Source organism: Mytilus edulis, chromosome 1, assembly GCF_963676685.1.
Source record: "Mytilus edulis chromosome 1, xbMytEdul2.2, whole genome shotgun sequence".
NCBI classification, from domain to species: Eukaryota; Metazoa; Mollusca; class Bivalvia; order Mytilida; family Mytilidae; genus Mytilus; species Mytilus edulis.
Genome location: NC_092344.1, coordinates 119334487 through 119358231, shown reverse-complemented (window position 1 = coordinate 119358231; position 23745 = coordinate 119334487). Strand labels below are relative to the sequence as shown.

The following is a 23745-nucleotide window of genomic DNA, read 5'->3' as shown; positions in this document are numbered from 1 at the left end:
GTGTAGCTAGAATGAAAACTGGTATGTAATATAAGGCTATCTGGAACATGTGATTTATGTCATTTTTGTAGCTAGAATGAAAACTGGTATGTAATGTAAGGCTATCTGGAACATGTGTTCTATGTCTTTTTGTAGCTAGAATGAAAACTGGTATGTAATGTAAGGCTATCTGGAACATGTGATTTATGTCTTTTTGTAGCTAGAATGAAAACTGGTATGTAATGTAAGGCTATCTGGAACATGTGATTTATGTCTTTTGTGTAGCTAGAATGAAAACTGGTATGTAATATAAGGCTATCTGGAACATGTGATTTATGTCATTTTTGTAGCTAGAATGAAAACTGGTATGTAATGTAAGGCTATCAGGAACATGTGATTTATGTCTTTTGTGTAGCTAGAATGAAAACTGGTATGTAATATAAGGCTATCTGGAACATGTGATTTATGTCATTTTTGTAGCTAGAATGAAAACTGGTATGTAATGTAAGGCTATCTGGAACATGTGTTCTATGTCTTTTTGTAGCTAGAATGAAAACTGGTATGTAATGTAAGGCTATCTGGAACATGTGATTTATGTCTTTTTTGTAGCTAGAATGAAAACTGGTATGTAATATAAGGCTATCTGGAACATGTGTTCTATGTCTATTTTGTTATCTCTGTATAAATGTGTTCTGTGGTTTGCTTTACTGTAGTATATTTTAATTGATTGATTGTTAGTGTTGAATGACATTTTCAGCATGATTGGCATCCATTTTGATTTGTGGATGAAGCCTAGAGAGAACCACCAAGGCAGGAACACCATTTTTTTCAGATTCATGTAATCCCGTTTTATTGATTAACTCATTGAAAACATGACCTTGTAATTATTCTCAAGTTCATTTTATTACAAAATCAATAATGACAAATTTATAAGTATAAATCATTGATATGACAACAGTTTAAATTGAGCCAGCACTGTAAAGTAGAAATAATATATGTGTTTATCACAGGATAATACTAGTTTTACTTTATCAAATCTCCACTAAGCATTAACAAAAGCTATTCAGAAAAAAGGGAAACTGATATTCAAACCCTAGATAAAAATTATTTCTTTTTATGTTTTTAAATTATATACAGTTAGCAACATTAAAGTTTGTGAAATAGTAATGTTTAGCTGCCAGAAGCCATTACTTGTTATATCCCAAATGTGCTTTCGTAATATACATCAGTGTTTATAAAAGCTTATTTTGTATGAAAAATATAATGTTATATGAAACTAATTATCAGGTACAAAGAAACAACAAATATTGACATCTGAATTAAATCTTTTGATTATTTAAGATAAATACAAATGATTTTAAACCCATTTTTAACTTGTCCTCAAGTTTGCATATTTGATAATGGGAAAAAATAAACAAAAGAAATTGAGCAAGGGGATAAAAAAATATATTTGTAAATAAAAGCACCGCCTAGCACAAAGATGCCTGTCAGATCCCTTAAAACACTTATTAAATGTCCAAGCCTCAAACCCAAATATATTGAATCAGTCCAATTCTGACATATATAGCACATATACTCATAGGAATGGCTTATCAAAAAGGTCATATCATAATTTTATGATTATCTTTATATGGTGGAAGAAAATTAACCAGCTCATACATCTGCAAGTAACATAAGCACTTTTGTAATAAACAAATAAGCATTAAAAATAAACTTTACAATATATAAAAATAGCATTTAAATAATTTAAACAAACTTTATTGATCATAAACTTACATCCAATTCATACAGGCTTTCACCAGAAACAGACAGAAAGTCACAGGACAAAAAGTGGCAGGACAAAAAGTAACAAATAATCTTTTTAACAATAGTTAAAATATATAAGAGAAAGAAGTGAAATATTTTCTTTTAGGAAAAAGTGTTTAAGCCTTGACAAATGAAATTTAAAATTTATTAAATGTTAATCATGCAAATGATCTATCTCTTGGTACCATGAAGCTGTTTAAATATCAAGACACTTTGAAATAAAAAAAAAAATGATCATTATTGATATCTATTAAATAAATTTTAATAACGAAGTTGCTTTATATATAACAGTTCAAAATAATACAAATCTGTTTATTTTAAAAAGGTATTTCCTTATTTAAAGAAAAATGTTCACAAAACTGAATTGTGACATTTTTTCCTCAGACTTTCTGTCCTACATTCGCTTTCACTTGGACTGGAACAAACCCCAAAAGAAACACTTAAAGTAGGTATGGACAAAGAAAAGGGATGGAGTAGGAGTTAAGGTTAACATCATCCATATACAAATTTGATAATCCAGATTCTGCAAACTTTTGCCAATGATACTGAAAGCAATATTAAAGTAATTAAATTCATCTTATCATTCAAACATACATCACTTCTCTGTTCTTTCACTCTGATTACAGTCATTAAAGTATAAACAATTTTTCATCCACTCAAATCAGATATAAAACATTCCTGTACCATGCCATAGTCGTTTAAGCATAAATCATTTCTCGATTCTCTGAAATAAACTTATTTTCAATATTACTCTCCTCAAAATAAATTATGCATAAATAGTTTCTTCATCTCAGAACTAAGTGTATTTCATCATGTTTTCACCTTTGATGTAAATCATGCATGTATCATTTCTTCATCACTTTCATCGAAATCATCCTCATCAACTTCTCCATCAATGGCTGACTTCCTCTTCTTAATGACAGCAACCAAAAAACCCAACACCATGAACTGTAAAGAAACAAACAATGTAAACTATTGTACTGAATTTCATTGTTGTACACAAGTGTACACAATGTTATAAACTATTATTGTACTGAATTACATTTTTGTACACTTTTGTACACAATGTTATAAAATATTGTACTGAATTATAATTTTGTACACTATTGTACACAATGTAAAACTATTTATACACAGTATTTTAAACTATTGTAAACATTTTGGTCACTATCCTCAAAATGTTATACACAATATTTTACAATATATACATATGAGGAAGAAACATGTATTGTGACAGACATTCAATGTACTGGCATACATTTTGTTAAATCTGTTTAAAGTGATATTTCTGTAATCAGTATTTCTAATTATTTTGTATTATCTAACTTTCTCTTAAGCTTTTAGTCTTCACTAACTGTCTTAATTCTAGTCAGCATTCTTTACAATGTAATTGTATAAATAACAGGACATCTGTAGAAAATGAAAGACACTGCTTTGGTAGTTTTGAGATCAGATTTTCAGACCTACAAGCTATTTAAAATGTTTTAAACCGGTTTGATTCCTAGGCTTATACAGTGTAAAATGTTAAAAGATGTGATGGTAAACTTGTTTATTTGAGTATGACTGTATCTATGATCTATAATAATCCCAAATTTGACTTACCCCTAAGAAGACCCAGGTAGCCCAGTAATAGGCTGCTCCAAAGAACCACATCTTATAGAAAAATCTGTTCAATAACAAAGCCATTCTTGTGATTACACAATCATCTGAAATCACAAAATTCAAAACCTATTTACATGATCATTCATAATGTCATATTTATTATTATATGTAGTTTGTACATCAATGGAAAATGTAATTAAACAGTTTCAGTGAATAATGGAGATGAAAGTGGTCATAAAAACTTTTATTTATCTATTTTAGCTTTACAGATATAAGGCAAAAATGCAAAAACAATGGTAAACAAGAATGTGTCCCCAGTACACAAATGCCCCACTCGCACTATCATTTTCTATGTTCAGTGGACCGTGAAATTGGGGTAAACCCTCTAATTTGGCATTAAAATTAAAAAGATCATATCATAGGGAACATGTATACTAAGTTTGAAGTCGACTGGACTTCAACTTCATCAAAAACTACCTTGACCAAAAACTTTAACCTGAAGCGGGACAGACGGACGGATGGACGAACGAACAAACGGACGGACGAAAGGACGCACAGACCAGAAAACATAATGCCCCTCTACTATCGTAGGTGGGGCATAAAAACATAACTAAAGGGTAATAACTTCAATAAGGAGTTGTCTGACAATTTTGACCAAGTGGACTTATTTGTAGATTATATCTTGCTGATATCTGTGATGCCAAAAGTTTCTCCCTATATATTATAGTTTTCAAGATAATAGGCAATAAGGTAAAAGAAATAGTAAAATTTTTCATTTAATTACAGTAACTCCAATTAGATGTCATCAGGCAGTTTTGATGTAAATGAAAAGTAGGTAGAAAAATCTGTTCAATAACAAGGCCATCCTGGTGATTACACAATCTGAATATTCTGAATATTTCTACCTTGCAAGCTTTTTTCTTATTGTAGCTGCTTTCAAGATAACAGACAAAACGTGCATTACACATTTTGGTTGTACTGTTACCCATGTTGGTTGGCAGGCATGGTCATCCTACTATTTTTGTTTAGACTAAATACCATAATGATGATTGTGGCCAAGTAGGTTTAAATTTGACCAAGTAGTTTCAGACAAGAAGTAAACAGATGATGACAACAGACGCAGAGTGAGCAGAAAAGCCTGATTGGCCATGTGTACATGAAACAATATTTCTGTGTTCTGTGGCATCACAGAAAACATATATGTATTGCAATGCTGTTTTCCTATTGAACTGACTTTTTAGTAATAACAGACATCTCTAGGTCTACATATAGTCATTACAATTACATTACCTCTGGATGAGTCCAGAGAACAATGTTCTAGCTTGTATATAATTGATGTCTTGTTCAATACTGTAGTATTATGAGGTGCCTAGAAAAAATAATCATTGTTATAATTTTAAAGATTACAATAGTTCAAATGACTGAAATATTGGCTTTATTACTAATACAAAATGTATTCATCAAATGTTTATCATATGACTAAAATTCTTGTTTTCTAATTGGCTAAAAGCATAGGAAATCCTAATTGATCAAATGCTATATTCACTGCATCAAAAATCCAAGAGGTTAATATAAAAGTTGAAACAGCGTCCTCGTACTTAAACATAGCTATTTGAAGGCAACGTCAATGACGTAGGTTCAGGACGTCAATTAAATTCCCAGGTTCTTTTTTCTTTTTCTTCTTCTTTTCGCTGTATTTTTTTTTCTTTTTTTGTGTGTTTGTGTGTTTGTTTTTAGTTTACTTTATTGAATATTTTAACTTAGCAACTGCAAAAGCATATGATATAATTAGTAAAAAAAACCAGGAAGCAGTTTTTAAAGTATCTAGCAAATACTAAAAAATTGCAGAAAGATAAAAAGTCATATAATAAAACAATTGTTAACTTTTGATTTCAGTTGATGCAATGATTTATCAATGCCAGAAATATGACATTCACACTCGGCGGTTGGCCTCTGTGAATATCATATTTCTGGGGTATATTAATCATAGTATCATCCTGATAAAAAATCCACTGGTATTTATAATATCTTTCAAGCATTATACAATCATTGCAATTTTAATTTATAAACATATACCGGTAGATCACATTGATTTAAGGGGTTATCTTACAAGCTGTGTTGTATAGAACAGGATTGAAACCTCTGACACTACATACCTTGAACATCTGACTGCCATACATAGAATACTGTGGTGTCAGTTGGTATACAACTATATTGATGGCCAGTATTATGAACATGAGTATCATACATAACATTAGTATCCCTTGTGGCCTTGTCCGACGAGGTCTGATCTTATACATCTATAAAAGATAAAAAATATTCTAATGAATTTTATCTATTTTCTAAACATTGTCAACATTATAAATATTCCTTTAAGAAGAAGGTCAAGATCTATGAAAATTACCAATGGCCCGATGTATCAGTCAGTCAACAGTCAGTGAGAATTTAATCTAGTGAAAGAAAATAATTTGATCTGTAACTCATCACCAAGCAATTGTACACCAAATACTAGAACAATACCATCAGGGGACAAAAAACAGTTGGGACGATAGTTATATCTTACAAATACTAGAACAATACCTTCAGGGACTAAAAACAGTTGGGACGATAGTTATATCTTAGGAATACTAGATCAATACATTCATGAGCTAAAAGAGTTGGGACTATATTCATATCTTAAAAATACTAGATCAAACTGTACCTTCAGGGGCTAAAAACAGTTGGGACAATAGTTATATCTAACTAATACATGTACTAGATCAATACTAGCTTCATGAGCTTAAAGAGTCGGGACTATATTCATATCTTCAAAGAACTGATAAAACAATATTCTTAGTGTTTGGGTTTAAAACACTTAAAATTAATTGAGATTATCAAACATTTTCTACATAGAAGGCTGTTTCATTAAAGCACTCTTGTAACTTATTTTATCTTTTGCAAAATGCATTCTGTTTCAATATGTAAAACATCTTAAACAGTCTTAGTAGAAACATAAAAGTTTACGTTGTGTTATATTTGGGTGAGAAAGATATGTATTAGATCATCCCTTAATCTTTATAAGAAAATTTCAGCATAAATTGTAACATATAAACTAACCTTCAGCCAGAAAAACCATATTCCAATATTTCTGACTCCGGACATTGAGCAGAATATTAGGTACATCACAACAGCTGTAAATAATATGTAGTCCAGTGGAAATACCTGTGGAAAAAAAGACATATTAGCTAATGGAAATACCTATGGAAAATAGATAACAAACATCAGAACAGCTGTAAACAATATGTAGTCCAACGGAAATACCTTAGTATGGAAAATAAAATTCCAACAGAAATACCTATGGAAAATAGAATAATAGACATCACAACAGCTTTAAACAAAGTCATGAACCAGCAAAATTACCTATGGAATATACAATAATGAACATTACTTTTGAGTTTGACATTGGGAAAATATGTCTGTTTTATTGTACTTTTCCATCGTCAACCTCTCATTGTCAGTAACTTTCACTGCAGGCTAAAATGCATTAGTTTTATATACAATGTAATGGCTGTACAATTGTCTTTATACACACTTCATTCCTGAAAATTGCAGAATTTTTAGTTGTTTTTTTTGGGTTTTTCAATGCTATCAATCAAATATTGTTTTCAAACTCTAACACTTAAAATGTGGTACCTAACACTACAGGGAGATAACTGTAAAATCAGCTCAACATTTTAATCACGTTCTATATACTGTTAAGGAAGTATTAAGCTTCACAATGATCAAAATTTGTGTTTGTCAAACTGCTATATGTATATCCAATAAAATATTTCTGTGAAAGTGATTGGTTCAAGTTTTTTGAAATTTTTATATTTTGTTCAAAGGGTCAAAGTTAATATTATGTCAAAATATCATGAAACTTAAAAGAGCCAAATTGATTTTAGTCAAAGTGTTGGCTACCACCTTAAGGTATGGGGAAAACCTGGATTCAGAATATTTGCAGAATATATCTGCTTGACCACAATATTTTTTCTTCATCAAATCAGGTATCAGAATTTTTTTATAGGAAAAAAACAATATCCCCCGTCTTTCTTAAAGTTAAAAGGTCATTCACCTAGACTACAATATTATCATACCTTTTGACAGAATACTAGTACAATATCTATAGGGTTGGGTAATGTCCTCTTTGGTAAAGCATATCCCAGTTTGTATCCTTTCCCATGTAGAGCCTTATCAATGCTGAAAAGACATATATTATTTTTTTTTCAAATCAGGGAGGTCTCGAATAATTCCAGAATGGGGTTGTGTGTCTATATGGAAACAGATGATGCCCACGTTAGCAAATAACATGATAAAGGGACATAACACAAAAACTGTAAAAGTGATGTTACCAAAATTTGAACTTAAACCGAGTTTTGTGATAATAAGCATCATATACACGTATATATACATTTCATAACATAAATTTGGGACAAACTTAAGTAATAGAAACAAATAAAATTAAAACAAGAGTGCACACACTGAAATGTCTCGCCTTCTTTACTAATCATTGATATTATGTTGATAGTCCTAAGTATAAAGCTTTATTACAACTGTCACATAAACTTAACATTAACCAAGATAGCTAAACAAAGACCAATGAACCATAAAAATGAGGTCAAGGTCAGATGAACCATGCCAGGCAGATATGTACAGCTAACAAAGCTTCCATACAACAAATATAGTTGACCTACTACTTAGAGTTTAAGAAAAATAGACCAAAACACAAAAACTTAACACTGTGCAATGAACCGTGCAATTGAGGTCATGGTCAAATAAAACCTGCGGGACTGAATTATAGATCATAATGTATTTCCATACACCAAATATAGTTGACCTTTGGCATATAATATTAGATAAAAAGACCAAAACTTAAAAACTTAACTTTGACCACTGAACCATGAAAATGAGGTCAAGGTCAGATGACATCTGCCCGCTAGACATGTACACCTTACAATCATTCCATACAACAAATATAGTAGACCTATTGCATATGGTATGAGAAAAACAGACCAAAACACAAAAACTTAACTATAACCACTGAACCATGAAAATGAGGTCAAAGTCAGATGACACCTGCCAGTTGGACATGTACACCTTCCAATCCTTCCATACACCAAATATACTAGCCCTATTGCTTATAGTATCTGAGATATGGACTTGACCACCAAAACTTAACCTTGTTCACTGATCCATGAAATGAGGTCGAGGTCAAGTGAAAACTGTCTGACGGGCATGAGGACCTTGCAAGGTACGCACATACCAAATATAGTTATCCTATAACTTATAATAAGAGAATTCAACATTACAAAAATTCTGAGCTTTTTTTTCAAGTGGTCACTGAACCATGAAAATGAGGTCAAGGACATTGGACATGTGACTGACGGAAACTTCGTAACATGAGGCATCTATATACAAAGTATGAAGCATCCAGGTCTTTCACCTTATAAAATATAAACCTTTTATAACACCGCCGCCGGATCACTATCCCTATGTCGAGCTTTCTGCAACAAAAGATGCAGGCTCGACAAAAATCAGCAAGTTTTCCATTTATAAAGGAGCATAAAACTAGAACGGTAAAAATGATGCCACCAAAATTCAAATTTAATCTGTCTGTGTTTTGTGGTATTTAGAATTGTGTATAAGTTTCATAACATTTGGTTGAAGCAAACAAGTTGCGAGAACAGAAACGAATAATTCAGCAATTTTTCCTTTTGTCAAGGGGCATTACTCTTGAACTGTACAAGTGACGCCACCAAAATTCAAACTCTATCTGTGTTTTGTGGTAATGAGCATTATGTATAAGTTTCATATCATTTTGTTGAAGCAAACTAAAGAAATAAAACCTATTTTGGGATGTATGGATGGACGTACAGACGTAAAATTGGATTGATACAAGATATATAAGGTTATGGCAGTTCTAATTTACAAGAGAAATCACAATCACAAACCTGTAGTAGTTCAGAAACAAACTGCACATCTTTTTGAATCTCTCAGCATATTTCCACTTACTAATGAAGTACAATCCCACACTATCACTATAGTATGTGCCAGGGTAAAACTAAATTCTAATATGATGTGCTTCTTTCGCTTCAATGTTAACAAACCCATGCTCTAAATCCAATAAAATTTGTTTGCACATGTGTATATTGACTTCTTCGGAATAATGAATGTTATCAAATTATCATGCACTTAATTTATTTCCTTAACTTTAAAACACTTACAAACTCTTAAATGGTGCACATGATGCTACTAATTAATTTATTATGACTGCAATGTGTTGCATTCCAAAATTGACATATTTGACCTAGATACGACAACTGTTCATGCTGGCAGTTCAAATTCCTCCCTCTGAAAAATAAGAGTGCCAGCCACTTGCATCTTTACAAACAAAAAAGGGAGGTTCATGGGAGAGCCTACACAAACGCTTTTACACTTATACTTATCGGACATAGAAATTATCTTAATTGTCCTATTCAGAATTGAAATAATTGATACAAGCTATACTTTTTTGTAGTTTTAACGTGGGTAGGCATTATAATTGTGTTATTTTAGCCCTCACTATCTCTCGGGCAAAAATAATCACAAATATAATGCCTACCCACGTTAAAACTACAATAAAGTGTAGCTTGTATCAATTATTTCTTAAACATATAATTAAGCCTGGGGTTAAACAATGAATAAAGGAGGGACAAACTGATGGACCAACAGTACTTATCCCGACTTAGTGGTCATTTCAAGCACGACGAACAAATGTAAAGACAGACTTTTTCGAAAACTAGTTCTCTATATTTTTGGCGATTCTTGAATATAACTACTTTTAATAAAACTACTGTTTTGGCAAGCAAAGTCATCTATTGGTATTCATAAAAGCAGACTTAATGTGTCTTTGCATCTTTTTAACTTGTATGAATATATACATGTAAACTTTAATACTACATAACCTATCTCATGACATCTTACTTTGTAAGTAGTAAAGACAGAAATATGAGTAATGTCAGAAGTTGGAAAGCTACTCCTATAACTACTTCAAATGGTCTGAATATAACCAAACATCTGTGGAAACAGTTGGTTTTCTCTTCCAGATGAGCTTCCTGTCTCTCCAGTAATCGTTCATCCTCCTCCAGCTTGGATACAGTTTGTCTGTTTCTGCTACCTCTACTGCCGCCATACTATAAAAACAATATTCCCATTTATAAATTGTTTTAAATAGTGTGCTTACATGCTAATAAGCTGTTTGGAATCAAAAATGGAAAAGTTCCCAACAAAATTTACAATAACATAACTTTTAATTTTTCCTAGCGTTGCAATGTAATATTTTGACCAAGCATGACTGTTTAGTATCATCATGAAAAAATATTAAAGATAGTTGATTATCTCCCTTCTTATCCCAGACTTAGCAATAATATGATTGCTTTTAAGCATATGTGTAACAAGCCGAAGTAAATAATTGATATCCTCACCTTCTCTCTAACTGACTGAATGTGAGCTTTATTATCCTTTTGTTTCTGCCTTACTTTCTCTAATTCAGATTTAGCATTGCTTTGTCCTTTTATCAGACTCATTGGTAAGGCTGACATTCCATATGCCTAAAAATACACACAACTGAATTAATTAGGTTGATTAGATAAGCATATATTTTACTTTATTAGGCTATAATTTTCAAATAATTACTTATAATCAAATGGTATTTATTTTTACCTTAATAACTATATTACACATGTTTCAACTTTTAACCATTAAAGGGGCACTAGCTGTCAAATTCATGGTCATCGATTTGACTCAAATTCTCATATTTGATTTATAATAGTGTAAAACATTTATCCAAACTACCAAAAGTCTAAAATAAACAGTTTACAGAGCATGGGGTAGATAATATGTAGGTTCGTTTCGTGTGTATTTTAGTCCAGACGCCATCTAATTAACTATCGATTTGACCTCAGATGACCATATAAGCGATGTAAACATGAATGAAGATATGAATAGATTAAACCAACACGTGCAATTGAATTTTTTTAGGTCTGTTTGAGTTTATTTTATAGATTAAAATATATGTTTCTCATTATTTTAACCGTATAAGAATGATTTTATATGGATCGAATCAGTAATCAAATGATTAACAGTAGTTTCACTTTCATTGTTAACATTCTTTTTCTTTAAATAACCAGTACACGTACAATGCATGCGTTGTCAATCTCTAGCAAGGGGTTAAATTAAAGTTCACATGAATACGGATTTAATGAGGTCGACTAATTCACTTGCAAGTGAATGAGTGATTATCAATGTTTCTTCGCTTAATTTGACAAAATTGAACCATTTTGGCTGCTAAAAGCGAATTATTATTTCACTATTTCACTTTCATTATTGATTGCACAAAAAAAATTCTTACTTTAGTTTTTTTATATATCTCGTAGCTAGTGAGTGCCCCTTAAGGATAAAAGACAGTTGGAACACGCTGTAGAATTTAGAATTTTGTGCATTTGTTTTCCTTTTTTTAAATACTGGCCTAGCATCTGTAAAAAACATAGTATTGTTTTTCATGAAACTCAGGATTGTTCACTATTGTATTCTATATACATGTCAAATCAAATGTACATCGTGAATTTTAATTTATACTAGCAAATCATGGGACAAAAATGACTTTATTTTGTGATATTCAATTTAGATCCTTGCTGTGCAAAAAAATATATTATTGCCTTATTGCAGATGAGCTTCAAGTCATTGAACAATACTTTACTGTATATCCTAGTATATTGTTTATATTGTTATTCAATTTCATAACATATATTTCTTTTCAAACTAAAAGTTATGACTTTAATAGTCAAACATTGAAAAACTTTGTAAACATCATGTAGTTTCTTTCTTTGGAGGTTTTAGACAGAATTTATGCTTTCCCCTTCTGTGGAATATCATAACTGTTCAAAAAGAAAGATAAAAATCTTTGTTTTGGATTACATGTATAATATTTAATGTGGTTAGTAGAACTGCTTATGGTATATGATATCAACAAACGTCCCATAAAACATTGTATGTGGTCAGGAGAAGGGCTTATGGTATATGATATCAGCTACCTCCTAATAAAACATTGTATGTGGTTAGTAGAACTGCTTATGGTATATGATATCAGCTACCTCCCAATAAAACATTGTATGTGGTCAGGAGAAGGGCTTATGGTATATGATATCAGCTACCTCCCAATAAAACATTGTATGTGGTCAGAAGAACTGCTTATGGTATATGATAACAGCTACCTCCCAATAAAACATTGTATGTGGTCAGGAGAACTGCTTATGGTATATGATAACAGCTACCTCCCAATAAAACATTGTATGTGGTCAGGAGAACTACTTATGGTATATGATAACAGCTACCTCCCAATAAAACATTGTATGTGGTCAGGAGAACTGCTTATGGTATATGATATCAGCTACCTCCCAATAAAACATTGTATGTGGTCAGTAGAACTGCTTATGGTATATGATATCAGCTACCTCCCAATAAAACATTGTATGTGGTTAGGAGAAGGGCTTATGGTATATGATATCAGCTACCTCCCAATAAAACATTGTATGTGGTCAGGAGAACTGCTTATGGTATATGATATCAGCTACCTCCCAATAAAACATTGTATGTGGTCAGTAGAACTGCTTATGGTATATGATATCAGCTACCTCCTAATAAAACATTGTATGTGGTCAGAAGAACTGCTTATGGTATATGATATCAGCTACCTCCCAATAAAACATTGTATGTGGTTAGGAGAAGGGCTTATGGTATATGATATCAGCTACCTCCCAATAAAACATTGTATGTGGTCAGTAGAACTGCTTATGGTATATGATATCAGCTACCTCCTAATAAAACATTGTATGTGGTCAGTAGAACTGCTTATGGTATATGATATCAGCTACCTCCTAATAAAACATTGTATGTGGTTAGGAGAAGGGCTTATGGTATATGATATCAGCTACCTCCCAATAAAACATTGTATGTGGTCAGTAGAACTGCTTATGGTATATGATATCAGCTACCTCCCAATAAAACATTGTATGTGGTTAGGAGAAGGGCTTATGGTATATGATATCAGCTACCTCCCAATAAAACATTGTATGTGGTCAGTAGAACTGCTTATGGTATATGATATCAGCTACCTCCCAATAAAACATTGTATGTGGTTAGGAGAAGGGCTTATGGTATATGATATCAGCTACCTCCCAATAAAACATTGTATGTGGTTAGGAGAAGGGCTTATGGTATATGATATCAGCTACCTCCCAATAAAACATTGTATGTGGTCAGTAGAACTGCGTATGGTATATGATATCAGCTACCTCCCAATAAAACATTGTATGTGGTCAGTAGAACTGCTTATGGTATATGATATCAGCTACCTCCCAATAAAACATTGTATGTGGTTAGGAGAAGGGCTTATGGTATATGATATCAGCTACCTCCTAATAAAACATTGTATGTGGTTAGGAGAAGGGCTTATGGTATATGATATCAGCTACCTCCCAATAAAACATTGTATGTGGTCAGGAGAACTGCTTATGGTATATGATATCAGCTACCTCCCAATAAAACATTGTATGTGGTCAGGAGAACTGCTTATGGTATATGATATCAGCTACCTCCCAATAAAACATTGTATGTGGTCAGGATAACTTCTTATGGTATATGATATCAGCTACCTCCCAATAAAACATTGTATGTGGTTAGGAGAAGGGCTTATGGTATATGATATCAGCTACCTCCCGATAAAACATTGTATGTGGTCAGGATAACTTCTTATGGTATATGATATCAGCTACCTCCCAATAAAACATTGTATGTGGTCAGGAGAAGGGCTTATGGTATATGATATCAGCTACCTCCTAATAAAACATTGTATGTGGTTAGGAGAAGGGCTTATGGTATATGATATCAGCTACCTCCCAATAAAACATTGTATGTGGTCAGGAGAACTGCTTATGGTATATGATATCAGCTACCTCCCGATAAAACATTGTATGTGGTCAGGAGAACTGCTTATGGTATATGATATCAGCTACCTCCCGATAAAACATTGTATGTGGTCAGGAGAACTGCTTATGGTATATGATATCAGCTACCTCCCAATAAAACATTGTATGTGGTTAGGAGAAGGGCTTATGGTATATGATAACAGCTACCTCCTAATAAAACATTGTATGTGGTCAGGAGAACTGCTTATGGTATATGATATCAGCTACCTCCCGATAAAACATTGTATGTGGTCAGGAGAACTGCTTATGGTATATGATATCAGCTACCTCCTAATAAAACATTGTATGTGGTCAGTAGAACTGCTTATGGTATATGATATCAGCTACCTCCCAATAAAACATTGTATGTGGTTAGGAGAAGGGCTTATGGTATATGATAACAGCTACCTCCTAATAAAACATTGTATGTGGTCAGAAGAACTGCTTATGGTATATGATATCAGCTACCTCCCAATAAAACAATGTATGTGGTTAGGAGAAGGGCTTATGGTATATGATATCAGCTACCTCCCAATAAAACATTGTATGTGGTTAGGAGAAGGGCTTATGGTATATGATATCAGCTACCTCCTAATAAAACATTGTATGTGGTCAGTAGAACTGCTTATGGTATATGATATCAGCTACCTCCCAATAAAACATTGTATGTGGTTAGGAGAACTGCTTATGGTATATGATATCAGCTACCTCCTAATAAAACATTGTATGTGGTTAGGAGAAGGGCTTATGGTATATGATATCAGCTACCTCCCAATAAAACATTGTATGTGGTCAGTAGAACTGCTTATGGTATATGATATCAGCTACCTCCCAATAAAACATTGTATGTGGTTAGGAGAAGGGCTTATGGTATATGATATCAGCTACCTCCCAATAAAACATTGTATGTGGTCAGTAGAACTGCTTATGGTATATGATATCAGCTACCTCCCAATAAAACATTGTATGTGGTTAGGAGAAGGGCTTATGGTATATGATATCAGCTACCTCCCAATAAAACATTGTATGTGGTTAGGAGAAGGGCTTATGGTATATGATAACAGCTACCTCCTAATAAAACATTGTATGTGGTCAGGAGAACTGCTTATGGTATATGATATCAGCTACCTCCCGATAAAACATTGTATGTGGTCAGGAGAACTGCTTATGGTATATGATATCAGCTACCTCCTAATAAAACATTGTATGTGGTCAGTAGAACTGCTTATGGTATATGATATCAGCTACCTCCCAATAAAACATTGTATGTGGTTAGGAGAAGGGCTTATGGTATATGATAACAGCTACCTCCTAATAAAACATTGTATGTGGTCAGAAGAACTGCTTATGGTATATGATATCAGCTACCTCCCAATAAAACAATGTATGTGGTTAGGAGAAGGGCTTATGGTATATGATATCAGCTACCTCCCAATAAAACATTGTATGTGGTTAGGAGAAGGGCTTATGGTATATGATATCAGCTACCTCCTAATAAAACATTGTATGTGGTCAGTAGAACTGCTTATGGTATATGATATCAGCTACCTCCCAATAAAACATTGTATGTGGTTAGGAGAAGGGCTTATGGTATATGATATCAGCTACCTCCTAATAAAACATTGTATGTGGTCAGGATAACTGCTTATGGTATATGATATCAGCTACCTCCTAATAAAACATTGTATGTGGTTAGTAGAACTGCTTATGGTATATGATATCAGCTACCTCCTAATAAAACATTGTATGTGGTTAGGAGAAGGGCTTATGGTATATGATATCAGCTACCTCCCGATAAAACATTGTATGTGGTCAGGAGAAGGGCTTATGGTATATGATATCAGCTACCTCCTAATAAAACATTGTATGTGGTCAGGAGAACTGCTTATGGTATATGATATCAGCTACCTCCCGATAAAACATTGTATGTGGTCAGGAGAAGGGCTTATGGTATATGATATCAGCTACCTCCCAATAAAACATTGTATGTGGTTAGGAGAAGGGCTTATGGTATATGATAACAGCTACCTCCTAATAAAACATTGTATGTGGTTAGTAGAACTGCTTATGGTATATGATATTAAATACCTCCCAATAAAACATTGTATGTGGTCAGGAGAACTGCTTATGGTATATGATATCAGCTACCTCCCAATAAAACATTGTATGTGGTCAGGAGAAGGGCTTATGGTATATGATATCAGCTACCTCCCAATAAAACATTGTATGTGGTTAGGAGAAGGGCTTATGGTATATGATAACAGCTACCTCCTAATAAAACATTGTATGTGGTCAGGAGAACTGCTTATGGTATATGATATCAGCTACCTCCCAATAAAACATTGTATGTGGTCAGGAGAAGGGCTTATGGTATATGATATCAGCTATCTCCCAATAAAACATTGTATGTGGTCAGGAGAACTGCTTATGGTATATGATATCAGCTACCTCCCGATAAAACATTGTATGTGGTTAGTAGAACTGCTTATGGTATATGATATCAGCTACCTCCCAATAAAACATTAAATGTGGTCAGGAGAACTGCTTATGGTATATGATATCAGCTACCTCCTAATAAAACATTGTATGTGGTCAGGAGAACTGCTTATGGTATATGATATCAGCTACCTCCCAATAAAACATTGTATGTGGTTAGTAGAACTGCTTATGGTATATGATATCAGCTACCTCCTAATAAAACATTGTATGTGGTCAGGAGAACTGCTTATGGTATATGATATCAGCTACCTCCTAATAAAACATTGTATGTGGTCAGGAGAACTGCTTATGGTATATGATATCAGCTACCTCCCAATAAAACATTGTATGTGGTTAGGAGAAGGGCTTATGGTATATGATATCAGCTACCTCCCAATAAAACATTGTATGTGGTCAGGAAAACTGCTTATGGTATATGATATCAGCTACCTCCCAATAAAACATTGTATGTGGTCAGGAGAACTGCTTATGGTATATGATATCAGCTACCTCCCAATAAAACATTGTATGTGGTCAGGAGAAGGGCTTATGGTATATGATATCAGCTACCTCCCAATAAAACATTGTATGTGGTCAGGAGAACTGCTTACTAAAACATGTCAGAGCCAACTTAAAAAGAAACTGAGTCAGATAAAGTACTTACTGTGTATGTTATCAGAGCCAACATTCCAATTAAACTTAATATACTGATAACAAATGAAAGGGCATCTTCTCCACCTAAAAAAACAGAAAATACACTCATAAACACTTTATTTACAGTTGACAATAAGATAAATCTAACTGTACAGTACTTGTCAGTAGCAATAATTATTATTTCAAACTGCACATAAAAGATTAAAACATCAAGATAAATATCTTTTAAAAACTACTTCCATCTAATAAAAGTTCATGTTAAAGCTAATATTCAACATCATTAACTCACTTCAAACTTTTCACATATTACAGAATTACTGTGAAAAGATTGATTTCCCAGTGAAATAAAAATCGATAATTTCACATGTGAAATAAACGTGGTTATTTCACTTCTCCGACGTCATACAATAGTCATATATAACGTTGGATCAAAACAAATTGTGAATGCGTAGAAAAAGATATAGTTCCTTGCATTTTCTACTTTAATTTAAAAAAAAAAGCCATTTGCCAATGTAATAAAAAGAAAAACTAATCAAAATATTCAAATATCGAAAAATATTCAACTCATAACCAAACAACACTGATAATTAACTCATGCGCTGCAGGCATTCATGAATAAATGTGTTGTTGGGTCACTCGTTGAATATTTTTCTATATTTGAATTCTTCTATTAGTTATTCTATAAATATTGGATGTCTGCTTGCAAATATTTCTATAAGCAGTTGGGTTGGTAACTCGTTGACATACATCTGGTGGTACAAAAATTTACGTATTTTTTTTAAACTAATCAATATATTACCATTAGTGCCCATCTGCATAAACAGATTCTTCACATTATCCCATTCGGTGGAATTACCATTGGGCTGTGGCTTTGTTGGTACCAGACCTCTGAAATGTCATATATAGAATAGTTTTCAGTACTATGCACTGGACATTTAAAATGCACTTTCAAAATTGGTAAGCAGACAATAATTTTTGACACATGAATCGATTTGGATAGCAAGTTATGTTTACATATTGATTTTATTCAAAATCCTTGTGGAAACAGAAGTTTTTAGAATAAGACATTTCTAATAGAAGTAAGGAAAAAATATTATACCCTCAGGGTTTAGCTAGGATTTTGAGGGCTTTAGTCACTTTTGAGCGCTATAAAAATCAACCTTTTGCTGTGTAACAGCAAGGGACCAAGGATGTATATTACTAGCTTCATCTTTGACTTAGTCTGATTTTAAAGAACTAAGGCATGATTGGCAGTTATTGTATGATTTGACTGTATTGTCCCTTATTATGATAGATTCTGACATGGGATCCGGAAATTTACTTCTCAATTTCTCTTCAGTTTGTTCAGGGGACATTCCTGATTAACAAAAGTTGGATCCCTTTTTTTTATACAAGGAATCACAGCAGAAATTAACCTGCAACTATTATCTCACTGCATAATCATTATCCTTATAAAACGTCTAAATCGATATTTGGAAATCATTTCTATTAAGTTGGAACTGTATAAAATCCTTTTTGGAAGGATTATAATGACTGTAAGGAGGTTTTAAACAAATCAAGAATAGTTAATATTTAAGTACTACTTTCAATGTTTGTTGAATATTTAACACAATAAGATCAGGAAATATAATGCCCCTTATTTAAATAAATTGTAAACTACATTATGTCAGAGACAAAGACTACAAAACTGATTATCTAATATGCCTTGAAATCATAAAACTTTTGAGTCAGTTTTTTAACTCGTACTCCAAATTCAACCAATCAAAATGCTGGATTCATGTTTCGAGCAAGATTTTTGTGCTCCGAGCACTGAGCAAAGTTTTATGACTTTCTGTTATGGTATGTAACTCTGTTTACTACAGACAATCCACTTATCAAATGAGGAGTTATTGTACTAAACTGAAAAAGCTGATATCTTTAAATCAACCTCATAATTCTTACCCAATCAACATCAGGACACCAGCTATAATCAGAAACACCACTGTGTACTTGGATGCTGTGCAGAATTTCTGTAAAAGCAAACATAATTTCAAATTTAAAAAGTGAATGATCAATCAATGATTGCATGGGATAATAATTTTTTCAACTCATGCTTCCACTCAAATAAATCAAGTTGAAAATTTTGTCAACCCTGATATTTATGAGATGAGTACCGGTATTAGGTCTCTTATATATAACAAATATCATAAATAATAATTTACTAAGCAATTTATTTTTAGATTCACAAATAAGTCTTACGTTTATTAATGCATTTAAGATTGATTGATTGATTACTGTGTTGTTAATGTATCAAGATAAATCCCTGTTAACTACAAAATGTATCAAGATAAATCCCTGTTAACTACAAAATGTATCAAGATAAATCCCTGTTAACTACAAAATGTATCAAGATAAATCCCTGTTAACTACAAAATGTATCAAGATAAATCCCTGTTAACTACAAAATGTATGCATCAATTCAATATCAATATTTGTGTATTACACATGGTTATAACAGAAATAAGATAAAACTTACAGATCTACAGGAGGTGGGATTCGACTCATCTTTTTCTTCATAAAAGAAGTACATAAATGGTAACAGCAAGAACAGACAGAATGTAACCAGTGCATACAGTGCTAAAATAAAATTTGTTTTTCGTTCATTTTATTATATAAATAAGGCCATTAGTTTTCTTGTTTGAATTGTTTTACATTGCCATTTCGGGGCCTTTTATAGCTGACTATGCAGTATGGGCTTTGCTAATTGTTGAAGGCCGTACGGTGACCTATAGTTGTTAATTTCTGTGTCATTTTGGTCTCTTGTGGACAGTTGTCTCATTGGCAATCATACCACATCTTCTTTTTTATATGAATGTTCACTTATAGCATGAAACTTTAATAACACTGCAACTTGGAAAACTGAACAGAAAGTCATGACAAATTATCTTGGAAAATTCAACAAAAAGTCAGAGAAATTAGGCTGACTTTAAAGTTTTAGATTGCAAGGTCACAGTACAATCAATTTAGGGCATGAATTAATTAGATTGCACACATAATGATATTGAAAATAAAAAAACTGTAAGATAAGATAAGATAAGTAAAAAATATGTCTTTCAAGATTAACTACTTACTGTAGTATCCTATGGCTACTGTATTCTCTACTGAGTCTCTGGTATCTGATGAATTTGCCCATTCCTAAAATGTTTTATTCTTTATCAGTAGTGTCTAAACAGAATAATTCAAAGTTCTTCCAAATAACCGTAATGAGTCATAGACATCCGACATGCCATTTTTATTTGGGACACAAAAACGCTGAAGCATTACCTAAAGTGGTAGGTTTTTTTTAGATCTTTAAATAAATCTCCATACATCTTTTAAGAAACTTGTGCGAGAGTCAAAATATCTAGTGGCATTCTTGCATGTATTACATAAAACAAGAACAACTGCAAACAAACAGATTGTTTATCATGCTGTTAGTCTTACCTTGAAAGTGCCATCACTGTTCTTCATAAATGAGGCTAGAAACACATCTATTGGTACCAAACATACTGTTAACAGGGCAATGGTAAGGGAGATAATCCCAGATATAGTTGTTGATAATGATGGATCATACTTGCTCATAAAATACTTAATATATACTACTGAAAACAGCAAGGCAAGCTAAAACATAAAAAAAAACTTGGCACAATTTGATATGAAACTCAAAGAAATAAACTGTAATTTGTAAAGCAAGGTCATCTCATTTTTCTTAGAATTTTTAATTTTTAATTTGTGCTTCCAAGAGTATCTGAATAATTTCTTGTATCATATCTTTCAAAGGAAAATTCAACAATTACACACGCCCTTATGACATCATTTACAAGATAGAAGGTGCATCTGTATCCATGCACCATCAAAGTTTGAAGCATTATTTGAATGGTCATTCTGCAGAGTAGTCTAGAAATAATGTCCGTATGTACGACTGAAGGGAGGGTGACCAACTAGAATTAAAATTTGATTTCCCATGCATATATGTAGGTCATGTGGTTATGAAGGTTACATGACACATACAATTAACTGCTGTATCTCAGATCAGGTGTATCAATTTATTGATCAGCCTCAGGTGGTCACATAGATTGTCATAGTAGAAATAGATGAAAAAGGGGTCTTTTTCTCGAGGCCTTTTGGAACAGACATAGAGAGTTATCCAATTTTTTTACACCAATAAATAAACAAAAGAGTGAATACATTGTACAAGTGAGATAACAACGAATCCATGACAACTCGCCCCACTTTTAAAAAAATAGCCACACTCTTTTTTGACGACAACTCCCATTGAAAATAGGTCCTGACAACTCACCCCACTTACGAAAAGTTTGTAAGTTTAAACTTTATAATATTAATTATGATAAAAGCCAAAACTGTATATATAACTTATAAAGTTACATTCATAAAAATTTTCTACAAACCATCTACATTGAGTGCTGTACATAGTCTGAAACAAAGCCAAAAATAATTCTAAACAAAATTACACTTATACTCTTATATCATTAGAGGTGTTCCTTTCTATAGAAACTTATACAAAGAAGCAGAAGAAAAGGGTTAAAATCCTGCTGAACATGCTGAATAAAGGTCTGCCAACAAAAACCACAATGAACTTCATCATGCCAATAGACCATTTTTAGAGTTCATCTGTCACCGGAAAAAATCATCAACTAAGCGTGCCTTTATGACTTCATTAACCAGATAAAGGGGATCGCCTGTACTATTAACCTTCATCAAGCGTCTTAGTGATTGTCATTGTGCATGGTATAAACTAGAAATAATGTTTGTTTTGTAAGTACTTAATCACTATTCCCTATTGACAGCAGTGCTGATTGTTAATTATGAGAATTTAATTTGCCGAATAATTTGTGCAATATATAGTATAATAGTTTTCCAACCACCCGCTCAACATTGGAACAGAAGTGACCATCCCCCTAAATGCACGAATGATGTTCACTAAAACATGTTCACTAAAACCAGAGTTTTTGATGGAAATGCATTGAACTCGAAAGTTGTCTATTGCTGCTATTTACAAGTGGGGCGAGTCTTTTGCTTCCGATAAAAACACATACGAGATGACAAAATTACATTACTCATCATTAGTCAGGTTGGGAACAAACCCCCTGTATGGTGATTATACCTCTATAGAAGGATCTATAAAGGGGTATTTTTGTTTGCACTGGATTTAAAGCAAATTAGGGCAGAATGGCATTTTCTAGTTATATTGGCTATAATCTCTAGCATTATATATATGCATCAACATATGCACTTTACTTAAAATTGGGATAACCAGTTTTCTGCTAAAGTGACAAAACTTGCAATCTATTGTAAACCTATCTGAACACCTGATCAACAACAAAAGGAATAGTTGACCTTTGAATTTCATGTTATATCTAACAATAGAAATTCTGTTCAGTGAGGCATAAGTGAGTAGAATTTACCTGATCATCACAGCTTTCAATCATGGTGAACAATAGCTTTTATATTTAGTCAGATAAGCATCAAACTGGGCATGTATTTTTGTTTTTGTTTTGGCCCTTTTGTTTTTGTAAATATATATATAGGCCACGCTGCGCGCGCAAACAGTAAATAATCTTCAGATCATTGAAGGACTACTGAAAACCTAAAGAAGAAGAAGAAGATGTGCATATTAAATTAAGTACATCAATTGGTGCATCAACTATTCCAGGTTACTGCCATAATAAGTAGAGAATGCCATTCTGCCCTATTTTGATTTTAGTCTAAACAAAAATACCCCTCTATAGAGGGATAAATTTACCCCTCTATAGAAGGATTATCCCTCTATACAGGTATAATCACCATATAGAGGGTTTGATCCCATATGAAAAACAAATCAATGTGTTTATGTTTTTGACAATTTCTATAGTTAATAAATTTATTTATGTTTTGCTGTAGGGACATGATGAATACAGACTGAATCACAGTAGTCAGTACCAGTGAATACAGGGGCCATTCAACTGAATTAAAGTTTTACTGTGAAAATCTGATCAGGATAAAAGATGACATGACATACTTACAATAATTATCACTACAAATGGAACCCAAGTAGCAGCAAGTGCTCCACTCAAGCTGACCATTTTGTTTTTGTTTTCGTTAAACGTCAAAGTAAAGCTTTATCTAGAGTTATCATTGTTTGTAAGCGTACAGATGCAGTTGAACGTAAAAAAGTTTTTAATCGACA

The 23745-nt window shown here is 32.7% G+C and overlaps 1 protein-coding gene across 1 annotated transcript; it reads right to left on the bottom strand.

Moving 5' to 3' along the window:
• Positions 1 to 863: 863 nt before the first annotated feature.
• LOC139503002 (probable lysosomal cobalamin transporter) lies at positions 864 to 23744 on the bottom strand. The gene is made up of 15 exons (XM_071292673.1): positions 23582 to 23744; positions 21003 to 21179; positions 20651 to 20714; positions 20056 to 20156; positions 19482 to 19549; positions 18340 to 18428; positions 17551 to 17624; positions 10869 to 10994; positions 10369 to 10577; positions 7503 to 7605; positions 6484 to 6588; positions 5544 to 5687; positions 4678 to 4756; positions 3388 to 3491; positions 864 to 2733 (listed from the first exon to the last, which is right to left on the bottom strand). The coding sequence occupies exons 1-15, from the start codon at positions 23639 to 23641 to the stop codon at positions 2620 to 2622; spliced, it is 1617 nt and encodes a 538-aa protein (XP_071148774.1). The 5' UTR covers positions 23642 to 23744; the 3' UTR covers positions 864 to 2619.
• Position 23745: the final 1 nt, after the last annotated feature.